At 22.5% G+C, this 15,978-nt stretch overlaps 1 protein-coding gene across 1 annotated transcript; it reads left to right on the top strand.

Annotated features, from left to right (window-relative positions):
- Positions 1 to 1,004: 1,004 nt before the first annotated feature.
- Positions 1,005 to 5,973, top strand: GL218_08628 (Chromodomain helicase hrp3; the record flags this gene model as incomplete). The annotated part of the gene is made up of 5 exons (XM_033585433.1): positions 1,005 to 1,430; positions 1,482 to 1,508; positions 1,574 to 1,667; positions 1,729 to 5,692; positions 5,742 to 5,973. The coding sequence occupies 5 exons, from the start codon at positions 1,005 to 1,007 to the stop codon at positions 5,971 to 5,973; spliced, it is 4,743 nt and encodes a 1,580-aa protein (XP_033440422.1).
- Between the last annotated feature and the right edge of the window lie 10,005 nt (positions 5,974 to 15,978).

Here is a 15,978-nt window from a genome sequence, read left to right as displayed (position 1 = left end):
TAACTATATCTAATTGATTTTGTAGTTATAAAGTTTTTCTAATCATGTTTATTCTAAGCTGTAAAAAGATCTGATAGATTAGGTACCTTACCTTTTAGACTCCGTCACTGCAATCACAGTTGCTATAGCCATTGACACGGACTTATACAGTCGCAAACGCAAGTTAATGGGAGGGGTTTTACTTTGCAATGTGTAATAAAAAGCTTAATTTGGTTGGAAACTTACACGTAAGGTACATTTACTCACTTCCATAATTCGCGTCGAACTTTCTAAGCACAGTCACTGTGGCTGGTGGCTGTGCGAGCTAGTCTATATTTCTACTAGTGTCTTCAAAAAGCTGGGCAAGGTAAGGTACCTCCCACCGTCCGTCCCGTCCACTTTCAATGTTCCCCGACCACCAATTCTTCCAGGTCGATTTTCCGCCAGTTTCTCATCACTATTGCCCACAACACGCACCATACGGGGCCGCACCCGTACATCATCAACCTCATAGACCCATATCGTATTACTTCTTTTCCTGTCTGGGATACTCAAGTTGATGATTCGTAAGTATTTTAATTATACCCCGCTGCTTGTATTGTTGCTGGACAAGGCTGGAGCTTGGTACTCTGCCGCGTACTTGACATCGAATCCATCTCGAAGACATGTCCACGCGACCTTACTATCCCTTCTTCACTTGCATCTGAGCTACTCGGACGCTAATATTGGGATGGAATCCGTCATTCTCGGGTTGTCTGACGCGTTGAGACTTCCTCACACGTCACGTCAACACCGGTAGACCGCAATTCCTTTTCCATCACCTATCAGCCTTGTCTTCATCGAAGCATCACTTGATATGCGCCAGATCCATTGCCAGGTTCATTTCTCATATTTGATAGCTATTCATTTCGTTATTATGATCGCTGATCTCAGCGCTATCCGTCAACCCTATATATGTAGCATTTTCTCTGTAAATATCTGCTAACCTTGCTGTCACGTAGCAGACAGGCGTGTTCGATCCCATTATGTCGAGCTCACCAGAGCCTAGTCCCGTCAACGGCCATTCGTCGCCGCAGGCGGGAAGGAATGCAAGAATTATTCTAGATGATCGCGTTAGCGAGAGCGACCTATCGGACGTGAACGATAATACAGCCCTTCGAGAATCATCCTCCCCATCTTCCCCTAATAATAATAATCAATCACCCCAAGATGCCGAACAAGACATAGACTCCCAAGGCGGTGCCGAGTCAACCGATAATGATGAAGCCAATAATGCCTCAGATGATGCCGACTTTGACATGGAGGATAGCCCTGCTCCTTCTCAAAGTGACGCTCCCCATGATGAAACATCCACTTCGAATAGCTCTCGTCGTGTTCCGAAGAGAAAAGCTGGAGGTGGTGAGGATGAGTATATACGGGAGAATCCAGAGTTATACGGCTTAAGACGAAGTGTATGCAAATCAAACCATTATTCTAGACTCCTACTAATTCGTCTCTACCAGTCTCGCCCTACGAAGCAACCTAAGATCGTAAGTTACATGTTTACTGCCAAAGCCTATTTATGATAACTATAATTCTAATATCATATTCATAGGTTGAATCTGATGACGAGGATGACTCCGGCTCTGACGTTGTTCCTACTAATCGTCGGACGAAGAAGCTCCGTGTGGAGCAAATCTCACGACAATGTAGGTTTCCTGTTAAGTGTAGATGGGGTTCTTCATAAAGCTGACAAACTGGTGCTTATAGCCTCAAAACGGGGCACGCCTGCTAGACAAACGCCTGCTGATGATTCCGACTCTGATACTTACGGTGGAGCTCGTGCTCGAACATTCATGAAGAAAGCTCGTCGCCAACAAGCCCAACCACAGTCCTTATTGTATGCCGAGAAACGATGGTCCAATAGAAGAGCTGTCCAACAAGTTCAGACATACCACGAGAGTGATATTGACGACGAGGATGAATCCGAGTTGACACCCAATTACTGGGCTGGTGAAGATCTGACCGAAGATACTATGTACATTGAAAAAGTTGTTGGCCATCGCATGACGGATGGTGGTGAATTAACCCCGGACGCGACCCGGGAAGACTTTGAGTATAATATCAAATGGCAAGGTAAATCTTACCTTCACAACACGTGGGATACTTTGGAGATTCTCCGCGGGTACCGTGGCTTCCGAAAACTTGAAAATTATTACAAGAGGACCATCGAGTACGAGATAGAGCTCAAGTTTGCCGGCGAAGATCTTCCACCCGAGACCCGAGAGCAATACATGCTCGACAAGGAACGCGAACAAGACGCATTAGAAGACTATACAAAAGTAGAGCGTGTTGTTACCCAGCGGAGCGGTGATGAAGGACGAGAATATTTCGTCAAATGGAAGGGTCTCACATATGAGCATTGCACATGGGAGCAAGCCTCAACAATTGCCGAATTGGCTCAAGACAAGATTGACCAGTTCCTCGACCGGCAATCACGATCGTGGACGTCTGATCGAAACGAGTCGAATCCCTCAACGCGAAGCAAGTTTTTGAAACTTGAAAAACAGCCGAGCTACATACAAAACGGCGAACTTAGAGGATTTCAGCTTACGGGACTGAACTTCTTGTGTCTCAATTGGTGTCGTGCAAATAATGTCATTCTTGCAGATGAGATGGGACTTGGCAAGACCGTGCAAACCGTCTCATTTTTGAGTTGGCTCCGAAACGAGCGCAAGCAAGAAGGCCCCTTTTTAGTTGTTGCACCTCTAAGTGTCATACCTGCTTGGTGTGATACCTTCAACTTGTGGACCCCAGACCTTAATTACGTTGTTTATCTGGGCAATGCAGAGGCGCGAAATACGATACGAGATCATGAACTTATGTTTAATGGCAACCCGAAGAAACATAAATTCAATGTTCTTGTCACCTCTTATGAATACATCTTGATGGATGCCGACTTCCTAAGAAGCATCAAGTGGCAAGCTCTGGCTGTGGACGAGGCTCATCGCCTAAAGAATAAAGACTCTAAGCTGTATTCGGAACTTATGAGTTTCGGTGCACCTTCTAAGGTTCTGATCACTGGCACTCCTATTCAGAATAACTTAGCTGAATTGTCATCGCTTCTCGACTTCTTAAACCCTGGCAAGGTTCACATAGATGAGGATCTAGATACTCTTGCCGCCGCAGATGCTCAGACGAAACTTCGGGATCTGCATGCCGCCATTGCACCCTTCATCCTGCGAAGAACTAAAGAGACGGTAGAGTCAGACCTTCCACCCAAGACCGAGAAGATCATCCGCGTAGAGCTTTCCGATGTCCAACTTGAGTATTATAAAAACATCCTGACCAGGAATTACGCTGCCCTTAACGAGGGGAACAATGGTCAGAAGTCATCCTTGTTGAATATTGTCATGGAGTTGAAGAAAGTCAGCAACCATCCATACATGTTTCCTGGTGCTGAAGAAAAGGTTCTGAACGGCAGCGAACGTCGGGAAGACCAAATCAAGGGCCTGATTGCCAGTAGCGGAAAGATGATGTTGCTAGATCAGCTTCTTAACAAGCTGAAGAAGGATAATCACCGTGTCCTAATTTTCAGTCAGATGGTGAAAGTACTTGATATCCTTGGAGACTATCTTCGACTACGTGGGTATCAGTTCCAGCGGTTGGATGGTACTATTGGTGCTGGCCCAAGACGCTTAGCGATCAACCATTTCAATGCAGAAGATAGCTCAGACTTTTGCTTTTTACTCTCGACACGAGCAGGTGGCTTAGGTATCAACCTTATGACTGCTGATACGGTTATTATCTTCGATTCAGATTGGAATCCTCAGGCTGATCTTCAAGCTATGGCAAGAGCCCATCGTATCGGGCAGAAGAAGCCTGTCACTGTTTACCGCCTTGTTTCCAAGGAGACCATCGAAGAGGAGGTTCTTGAGCGTGCTCGGAACAAGCTTTTACTTGAATACCTTGCAATACAGGCCGGCGTTACTGACGACGGCAAGGCATTTAGAGAAGAGTTCAAGCAAAAGGGCCTCAGGATCGATGAAGCAAAGTCGGCAGATGATATTCAATGGGTATTGAAGATGCGATCCCAGAAAATGTTCGAACAATCTGGCAACCAAGAGAGGCTGGAGCAGCTCGATATCGATTCCATACTAGAGAATGCCGAAGTTACTAAGACTAAGGTAGACGACAAGATGAACCTCAGTACTGGCGGTATCGATTGGGACAACTTCATGCAATACACCGATGTTAAAGTTGATGACCTTAACCTTGATTGGGATCAAATCATCCCGGCAGATCAGCTGGCAGCAATTAGAGCTGAAGAGGAGAAGAAAAAGGAAGAGGAATATCTTGTAAAGGAATTGGAGGCCAGTGCTCCACGACGCGCTGCACTTAAAAGTTCGAGGCCCAACGGCGACTCTGAAAGAGCCGAACGGATTGCGAAAAAACGAGAACGAGAGCAACTGAAGCAAGAACGCCTAGAGGAGCAACGCGCTATGCTCTCTGATCCCCGACGTCCGCTTAACGAGAAAGAGACGCGTAATCTCATTCGTGCATTTATGCGGTACGGTTATATTGAAGACCGTCCGGACGAACTACTCCGTGATGCTCGCTTGAGTGATCGAGACCGCGATTTCATAGGCGGATTACTTCAGGAGCTTGTCGACATGTCTCGTGATGCCGTGGAAAAGAATAACGAGGAGATCCGAGCTCAAGAACAACAGTCAAAGAAAAAGCTGACTAAGAAGGATATCAAGGCTGTCATGTTTGACTTTGGTGAGGTGAAGAAAATTAATGCTGAAACTATACTTGACCGCCCGCCACAGCTACGACTCTTACGACGTGTTCTCAATGATCTCTCTGATTTCCGACTGTTCCGTCTCCAAGATGCCACGAAGGCAGCACACTATAGCTGCGAATGGGGTTCCAGGGAGGATGGGATGCTTCTAGTTGGTATTGACCGGTACGGCTTCGGTGCCTGGACTCAGATTCGCGACGATAAAGAACTGGGGATGCAAGACAAGTTTTTCTTGGAAGAGCATCGGATTGAGAAGAAGCAGGAGCGGGAGAATGCCGACACCAAGGGTGCTAAGGCGCCTGGAGCTGTTCATCTGGTTCGTCGTGCGGAGTATCTACTGTCGGTACTCACCTCCATTCACTCAGACGATGTGAACGCTCAAAAGATCGTCGAGAACCACCATCGCAATAACAAGAAGGCTGGGCAGGCTATAGCTAACGGGCATCGTCGTCCGGAGAAGGGCGGCTCCGTCTCTGCATCCCCTGCTCCTCAGGGTTCGAAGAAGTCTTCGCATCGGGACAGGGACCATGATCGTTCTCATTCTCGAGGAGACCATCATCGTTCCCGTAGCAGCATTGGAGATGGTGGCACACCGAGACCGGACACGAAGCGGAAGCATAGCGGCGAAGCAGACGATCGCCGGCATAAACACCGTCGAGTGGAAGAGCTACGAAGATCTGACATCAACCAACAGCAGGCCGAGGACGAAGACGACGAGAGAAACGCGCCTGTCATTGAAGCACTAATGCAGCCAATATGGACGCACGTCGAGAAGGTCGAGTCGTGTACGAAGTCAAATATTCCTGTAGCCAAGGCTAGAGCCAAGGTCCTGAAATCCGAGATCACTGCTATTGGCAATTTCATTGAGGGTCTTCATAAGACTTCAGGGTTATCTTTAGACCAGCTAGAGGAACTAAAACCAAAGCTTTGGTATGTAGCCACAAACACACAGTATCAACAGAAGCTAATTTAACTATAGGCGATTTATTTCTAAGAGAATACCGGCCTCGGAGAAACAGTCGTCTGGGAAGCCGGACAAAGAGAAGGATAGATCTGGGTCGGGCGGGATGACCGGACCCCGGTTAGCAGCGTTATACCAGCAACTTAAGGAGGCGGAGAAAAACGGCGATACTACCCAGAAATCAAAGAGTTCCGGCACAGCCATCGCCAACGGGGGTTCTCGTGGCGAACCGTCCAAGGTAGCTAGCTAGAGATACTATGGTGAAGCATGGCCCCTGGTCTTAGTTGACCAGGAATGGTAATAGCACACACAAAAGCCGAATGGCCATCCATTTTTTTTCTGCATTGTATGGCGTTTGGGTTCGACATATTAGATAGGCGAGGCTGGAGTTAAATGAATCATACCCACGAGAAAACCATCGACGTTACAGGAGATCGGGAGTTTTTTATGGTCGATACGGTTAATCATACTCCACCTTGTCTATATTTATAGACGTCCGGTTCTGGCCGTAATCGGAGCGTTCTAGAGGGGACCTAAGAAACAAGAAGGGCCATTATAAAATTTGCTATTCGAGCATGATTTTTCGCATTGCATTTTTCTTTTACCCTACGAGGCTGCTACGATATGAGGTGGTCTATCCATATGACAATCAACGAGCTATCTCGGCAAAGACGGATATTGAGCAGAGCAGACGGGAGGGGGAGCGGGGAAGTTTAACATGAAAAAAAGCCTTTGCAGCATATCAGCATTACATCGCAGGGCGTTGCGGATGGATTCGTTTACCTATTGGAAGAGGGATCGATGCGAATAGGCTAGCTATGGGGGGACACTCCGGTTGACTTCGACTTCTATTAGTTAGCTTCATACCTATTGAGTTGCGCGAGGTGTATGTCAATGGAGATTTTGAACCAATATGCGTTGTCTTTCTACTTTCTTCTGCTCTTGCACACGTGACTTGTATCTTACCGGCTGTGTCTAATATATTAAGCCTTCCCCGTGACATTCTTACCAGTTAGGTCCATACCTATGTGTATCTAAGTACTTAGGTACAGTGGCTTGTAGCTATGCCCATAAACAGCAGAGGGAGAACTACCGTACCAAAGCTTGGTAGATCGAATAAACAGTTTAATAACCGTTTACCTTTTTAACCTATATTTATATTGTTTATTTCATTTAAATATTTAAGATTAAAAACGTTAACCATTTTTAACGTTTATTATTATTTTAATATTAAATAATATTTAAACGTTTAAATTTTTTTAAATATTTAATTTTTTAAATATTTAATTTTTTAAATATTTAACTTTTTAAATATTTAATATGTTTTTAAATATTTAAACATTTATATTTTTTCTTATTATTTCCGTTAATTTAAAAGCTTTTATTACAGTTTTACACTTTTATTAAAACTATATAAAATAAAGTTTAATTTAAAATTAAAATTATATAAATAAATTTAAAATAATATAAATATATAAATATATAAATTTATATAAAAAGCTTTTTTTTTTTTTAATTATTTATTTTTTTTTTTAAGTTTTTAATTTTTTAATTAATTAATTAATTTTTTAATTTTTTAATATTTTAATTAATTAAATATATAATTAATTTTTTAATTAATTTTATATAATTTTTTATATATTTAAATAATTTTATATAATTAATTTAATTAATAATTATATTTATAATTTATTAATTAATTAATTAATTAATTGGTTAATTATTTATTTATTTATTTATTTATTTTTATATTTATATAATAAATAAACGTAGGATAATTCTTGGAGTAAGATTATATATTTAATATATTAAATTTTTATAAAAAATATTTTTAATAATTAAAAATAATATTTTATTTTTAAATATATAATAAAATTATATTAATTAAAGATAAGGTTTAAATTTTAAAAAAAAAGAAATAAATATATTTAATGTAAAAAAAAATATAAATAATATTTATTTATTAATTATTAATAATAAAAGAATTTATATTAATAATAATAATTAGGAAAATGTAATATTTTAAAGATTTTATATAATTTTAAAAGTTAAGATTATATAATAAATTTTTGTATATAATATTATTATAATATTATATTTATTTAATATTTTTTAAAATTAATAATATTAATTATAATAAAATAATTTTAATAAATAAATTTTATATTTAATATAAAATTTATTAATTAATATATTTTTAATAAAAATAAAATTTTTTAATAATTTAAATTTTTTATATTTTTATTTTTAAATTTAATAATTTTAATTTATTTTTTAACTTTTATAATAATATATTTAATATAATTTTTAATTTAATTAATAATTTTTTTAAGTTTAAATTTAATTTAATTAAATTATATTTTAAATTTATTTTAATTTAATTATTTAATTAGGAAATTAGGTTATAATTAAATTATAATATTTTTATATATGTTAATAATTTATTTATAAAATATAAATTTTTTATATTTATATTAATTAATTTTATATAGGTTAAAGTTGTAAGAATAATGTTTATTTAAATTTATTATGGTTAAAAAATCTTTAATTAATATATTATTATTATTAGTAAATAATTTTATTAATTATTTTAGTATTTTTGGTATGTTTAAGGTTTTAATTAATATTTTTTTAAGTATTAAGGGTTTAGTTTAAATAATAAGAGTTTTAGGTTGGGGTTAAAGTTTTAATTTAAGTTTTTTTTTAAATTTTTTATTTTTTAAAAATTATAGGTATATTAATAATTTTAAATTTTTATTTAATTTATTAATTATTTTAATATTAAGGTAAATTAAAAATATTTGTATATATTATTTGAATAAAGGGTAAATATTTATTTTATGTTTAATATTATTAAGTAAAGTTTTTAAATTTTTTATAATTAAATATATTATAAAGGTATATTAATATTTGTATATTTATTTGTTTTTTTATTTTATTATATTAAATATAACCATTTTTTTTAATATATAAATTAATTTTTATTTTTTAAATATTATTATTAATTATTTATTAATATAATTAATTTATTATATAATTTTATTTTTAATTATATTAAATATATAAATATATTTTTATTTAAATGTATAAATAATAAAGAGGTAATAATAAGTTTTATTAATTATTTTTTTTTTTTTTTAAATTAATTAAATTAGTAAATATTAAAAAAGTTATTATTTTAAAAAAGTTTTTTAAAATTTGTTTTGTTTTTATATTAAAATTATTTTTAAATAAATAATTAAGTGTTTAATTTAATATTAGTTTATAAATTTTAATATAATTAAGAATATTAAGTATTATTAATTTTTATAAAATTAATATTTATTTAATATAAAATTGTTTTTTTTTTTTATATATTTATAAAATATGAATAAATTTAAAAAATAAATTATTTTTTTATTTATTTTTATTAATTTTTAGTAGTAATATTTAAGTGTTAAGTAAGTTATTAAATTAATTATTTAAAAATATAATTTTATTAATAATAATTGTATATTATTGGTTAAGGTTAATATAATTATTGGGATAGGGTAATAAATTAATATAAATAATTAACGTAAATAAATTAATATTATTATATGTAATTAATTAAATATTATTTATTTTTGGTTTAATAAAGGAAAAATCAAATATTTTAATAATAATAAAATAAGAAGGTGTTATTAATAGGTAACGGTGTAATATAATATAATAAATTTGAATTTAATATTAAGATAAAAGCTATTTTAATTAAAAAAATAAAATGTTTTTAATAATATTATAAAAAAAAAATAGGATAATTATAAAATAGTATAGTTAATAATTTTTTTATATTATATTTTAAGATTTTATTATTTTTAATTAAAAAAATTTTAATTGGTTAATAAATTAATTAAAAGATATTATATATATGTATAAATATTTATATTTTTTAGTATAAAATAATTATTATAATATTTATAATTTATGTAAATATTTTTTTTTTTTTTTTTTTTTTTTTTTTTTTAAAAATATTTTATTTAAATTTTTTTAAAATAAATATATTTTTATTTTTATAATTATTTTATTTTTTTTTATTAATGTTTAATTAATTTTTAATTAAATTATAAATTTATTTTACCATTTTTACAATTATATATTATTTATAATAATTTCTTATTTTTCAAATTTTATTATTTTTAAATAAATTAATTAAAATATTTTTTTTTAAAATTATTAATAATAAAATTTTTAAAAAATTTATTATTTTTTTATTTTTATATATTTTTTCTTTTAATTGTAATATTTTAATTATTTTATTTAATAATTATGATAATAATATTTATAATAATAATAGTAATAATAATATTTTTATTTTTAAATTTTATTTTAATTTAAAAATTTTAAAATATTTTAATTAAAGATTTAATAAATTTTAAACGATAAAATATTAATAAATAATTAATAATATAAAAAAAATTTATTTTTTATTTTTTTGGTTTATAAATAATTTAACATTTAATAATTAGTATATGTTTTTAATAATTAATAAATATAATTATTTAAATATATAATTATTTAATTTTTTAATAATATAACAATTAATTGATATATTTATTAAATAATTATTTATAATTAATTTTAAATATTATTAAAAATTTTAATATTATATATTAATTATATTTAAAATTAATTTATAAATAATTTATTTTTTATTTATATAAATATTTATTAAAATAATTTAATTAAGTAAATTATATTTTAGTTATAAAATTTAAGGTATATTTAAAAATTAATTATTTAAATTTATAATTATTTAAATAAAATTTTATATTATATTTATAAAAAGTATTTTTGGTTTTTTAAATTTTTAATTTATATTAATATATGGTTATTTTTTGGTTATTAATTAATATTTAATTAATTTAATAATAATTACAATAATTATTTATTTATAATAAAATAATGTTTATTTTAAAAGTTTTAGTTTTATTATTTAAAGGTTAATTATAATAAAAATTTTTTTATTATTAAAAATTTAACGTTAAAAAATTTATTATATTTAAAAAAATATTATAATAATTTATTATTATAAAAGNTTTTTAATAAATAAAATAATTTTATTATAATAAAATTTAATAATAATAAATATATTAAATTAATTAAATTACGTTTTATATATATATTTTATAAATTTTTTAATTAATTAATAATAAAAAAAAAATAATTAATTTAAGTTTTTATATTTTTATTTTTAATAAATAATAATTTAATTTTTTTTTATTTTTATTTGGTTTAAATTTATTAAATTTAATATTAATATAATTATTATAACCTTTTTTTATTTTTTTAAATATTTTAATTTAAATTTATTTTTTAAATTATTAAATTATTTTATAATTATTTTTTTAAATTTTATTATATTTATATTTAATATTTTAAAAATAATTTAATTAAAATTATTAATAATTAATTTATTAATTTATTTATTATTTTTAAAATTAATAAATTTCTAATATTTTTAATAATTTTATATAAATAATTTTAAATTATTTTTTATTACTATTTTTTAAATTTTATTTTTATTTAAATTTTTAATAATATATTTATTTATCTTTAAAATATTATTAATTATATAAAAATTTTATTAATTATATTATAATTAATATTTTTAAAATATATTTATATATTTAAAAATATTATATTATAATATTAAATTATTAACTTTTAAAAACTTTTTTTTTAATTTATATATATTTTATTAATTATTCTTTTTAATTATTTATTATTATTTTTTAATAATAATATAAATAATATAATTAATATTAATTAATTATTATTAAATTATTTATATATATATAATAATTAAATTTTTTAAAATTTTAATTTTTTTTTAATTAAATATTTTTTAAAAAAATATAATTATTTTAATTAAAAAAATAGGATATTTATTATAAATAATTTTATATAAACTTAATTTATTAATTTTAATAATTATTTTATTAATTTATATTATAATATTTAAATATTAAATTTATTTTTTATTAATTTCTTTAATTAATTTTATAAACCTAAATTTAATCGGTTTATAATTTACTTTAATTTATTTTTAAATTTAAAAAAAATAAAATAATTTAATTATTTTTTTAATTCCAAATTTATTATAAATTTTAACAATTTTATTTTTAAATTTTAAATTTTTATTTATTTTAATTTTTAACAATTAATTATATTATAAAATTATCTTTTTTTTTATAAATTTTATAACATTTTTAAATTTAACTAATTTTAAAAATATTATTTTAAAATAATTAAATAATTATTTTTATATTTTAAAAATTATTTTATAATTATAATTATTAAATATATATTATACATTTAAAATTTAATAAATTAAAATAATATTTAGGTTTAAATAATTTAATTAATTAAATAATTTATTATAATTAATTTTTTAATATTATAAATAAATTTTAATTATATTTATAATATATTTAAATATTTTTTTTAATAATATATAATAAAAATATATTAATATATTAAATTTTATTTTTTATAACTATATTAAATATAAAATTTAATAATAAATCTTTATTTTATAAATTTATAATTAATAACTTAATAATTTAATTAATTTTTTTTATTTTTTTTTTAAAAGATTTTTTTAAATATAATATATTTTAAAACCTTATTCTTAAAATTTATATAAATTTTTTATCCTTTTCCTATCTAATTAATAAATAATTTTTTTAATAATTTTAATATTATTAAAAATTAAATAATTTTTTNATTTTAATTATTAATTAAATATAATATTATAAATTAAAATTTATTTTATAAATTAATATTATTATTATTTAATAATTTTAAATTAATTAAAAATAAAATAATTATATTAAATTAAATATTAATAAAATTATTTAAATTTTTTTTTTATTTTTTATTTTTTTAATTAAAAAATTTATTTGATTTTTTTAATAAAATATTAATTATTATATTACATTTATTTATAATATATTTTATTTTAAAATTAAATATTTTAATATAAATAATTTATTTTAATAATATTATATTTAATAAATTAATAAAATTATTATTTAATTAAAAAATTAAAATTTTTATATTAATTTTAATTAAGAATTTAATATTATAAAAATAATTTCTTAATTATTTTAATAATTTTATAATTAAAAAATATTTTTATTTTATAACGTTATATCTAAATTTAATTCTTTTTTATATTTTTAATTTATAACAATAAAATTTAAAATTTCCTTAATTATTAAATTATTTTAATATTAATCCTTATCTTTTTCTAAATATATTTATTTTTAACATTATTAAATAATTTAAAATATAATTAATTATAATAAAATAAAATAAATTTATTAATATTTTTATTAACTTATTTATACTTTAAATTTATAAAATTCCTTATATAAATAATTCCTTTTTTCGTAATAATTTTATTAAAAATAAAATTTTTATAATATAATTTTTAATTTAAATATAAAAATATATTATTAAATTTAAAAATAATTAAATTTTATAAATATTTTTATATATATCCTATTTAAAAATTTTTAAAATTTTAATTTTTTTTAAAAATTATTTATTAAATTTATATATAAACCTTATAATTTTAGTTATAAATTTATAAAATTTAAATTTAATTAAATTTATTATAACTTTAATTAACTTAAAATTTAATAATATTTATACTACATTTTTAATATATTTAAATATAAATTATTAAATTTTTAAATAAATTTTTTAATTATTATATTTAATATTTAAATTTTTAATATTAATATTATTAAAAAAAAATTTATAAATATTTAAAATTAAATTATATAATATATAATTTATTACTTTAAAAAAATAAATAATTAAATTTATTATATTTATTAAAATAATTATAAATTTTAATAAATTAATTAAAATAATAAATATTATTATATTTTAATTATAAATAAAAAAGTTTAATTAATTATAATTTAAAAATAAATTTATATATAAAAATATAACATAAATTATAAATTTTTTTATAAATAAATTATAATTTTTAAATAAAAATATATTTTAAATTATTTAAATATTTAACTTAATAATAAAATTAATTAAATATAATTTACCATTTTTTTTTTTAATAATAAATTATATATTATAGTAAAAATTATAACTTTTTTTTAATATTTTCGTTTTAATTTTATTATATAAAATTTTAATTATATAATTTTTTAATAATATTAAAATAAAAATATTTTTAATTTATTAAATTTTATATTAAATAATTTTAATAATATATAATAATATAATTTTATTTTTAATTTTATTAAATTTAATAAAATCTTATATTAAAATTTTTTTATAATAATATAAAATTTTAATAAATATTTTTTTTTTTAATTAATAAACTTTATATTTTTTAATTTAATTTTTAAGGTTTTAAATTATTTAAAAATTAATTATATTTTTTACAATTTTTTAATAAATTTAAAAATAATATTTTAATATAAATCATTTATTTTAAATAAATTTAAACTTTTAATATTTTTTAAAATTTTTTTAAATATTTTATTTTTTTAATTTAATAATTTTAAAAATATTAATTTATTAAAAAATATATTATTTATTAAATAAATCTTTTATAACTTATTTTTATATAATATATTAATTTAAATAATTTAATTATTTTATTATTTATTTTTATACTAATTTTAAATATTTTAAAAAATTTTTATTATAAATAAAAAAAATTAATTATTAAATAATATTATTTTAACCTTTTTTTCCTTCTTTAAAAAAAATAAATATTTATTTATAAAATAATTATTTATAAAAATTTATTTAATAAAATTTATTTTATAATAATAATTAATATTTAATTAATTATTAAAAATTAAATTAATTAAATTATTAAACCTTTAATTACTATTAATTAAATTTTAATTATTAACAATTAAAAATTTTTTTATATATAATTTAATTTAATAAAATCTATTAAAATCTAATTATTTAATAATTTAAATAATAAAAATATTTTAATTATTATTAAATTAAAAATTATAACTTTTATTAAAATTTTATTATCTTTAATTAATATAATTAATTAAAATTAAAAAATAAAATTTAAATTTAATATAAATTTATTTATATAATATTTATTTTTAATAATATAAATAAATAATAATAATATTTAACCAATTAATTATATTAAATTTTTAATATAACCTATTATTAAAATTATATTATTTTAATTAAAACCTTTTAAAAATATTTTATTACATTTATAAAATAAATTATACTCTTTAATATAAAATTAAACTATAATAAATAATTTAACTTTTATATTAATAATTTTAATAATTAATTTTTTATTTTTATAAAATCTAATTTTTATTATTAATTTTAAATATAATTTAAAATAAAAATTTAAATTATTTAATAATAAAAAAATTAGTTTTAAATTTTATTAATTAATTATAAATTATTTAAATTTATCTATTAATAAAATAAATAATTTAAATTATTTTAATTTACTAATTTTTAAAAAATTAATATTAATATTAATATTTTTTTAAATTTATTTTTTAATAATTTTAATAAATAAATTAAAAATAATTTTTTAATCCTATAAATTTTTAATTAATTTTTAAAATATAAATTTATTAAATTTAAATATAAATTTTATTATTTCGATTTAAATTATATTAAATTTCTTTTTATTATTTTTTTTAAACTTTATTTTTTAAAATTTTATAACCTTTTTATTATATAAATTAAAAAATTTTATTAATATAAATTTATTATTTTTTATTTAATTAATATATTTATTCTTTTTAAAATTTTTTAAATTATTTTTATTAAATATAATTATTTTAACTTTTTTAAATTTAAATAAATTAAAATATTTAATTTTAATAATTTTACTATTTAATTTTTTTTAATATTTAATTATATTAATATTTATTAATATAATTTTTAATTAATTAAAAATTTTTTTTTTAATTATACCTTTAATATATATAACGCCATTATTATTTATAATTTTAAGAAATTATTTATATTTAAAAAAAAACTAATTAAATATTTTATTATAATTTTTAAATTTAATTATTTTAATTTTTAATATTATAAATAAAATATATTTAATTTAATTTTAAATAATTATAATATTAAAAATAAATTATTATTAATTTATTTATTATTTAATTGCAATTTTTTAATATAATATTTAATTTTTTTTTTAATATAAAATTTATTAATATTTTAATTAATAATATATTTATAAATT

The sequence above is a fragment of the Daldinia childiae genome, assembly GCF_008694065.1.
Source record: "Daldinia childiae strain JS-1345 chromosome Unknown Scaffold13, whole genome shotgun sequence".
Taxonomy (NCBI): Eukaryota; Fungi; Ascomycota; class Sordariomycetes; order Xylariales; family Hypoxylaceae; genus Daldinia; species Daldinia childiae.
Note: the sequence above shows the minus strand (reverse complement) of the source record. Positions and strands in the feature narration are given on the sequence as shown.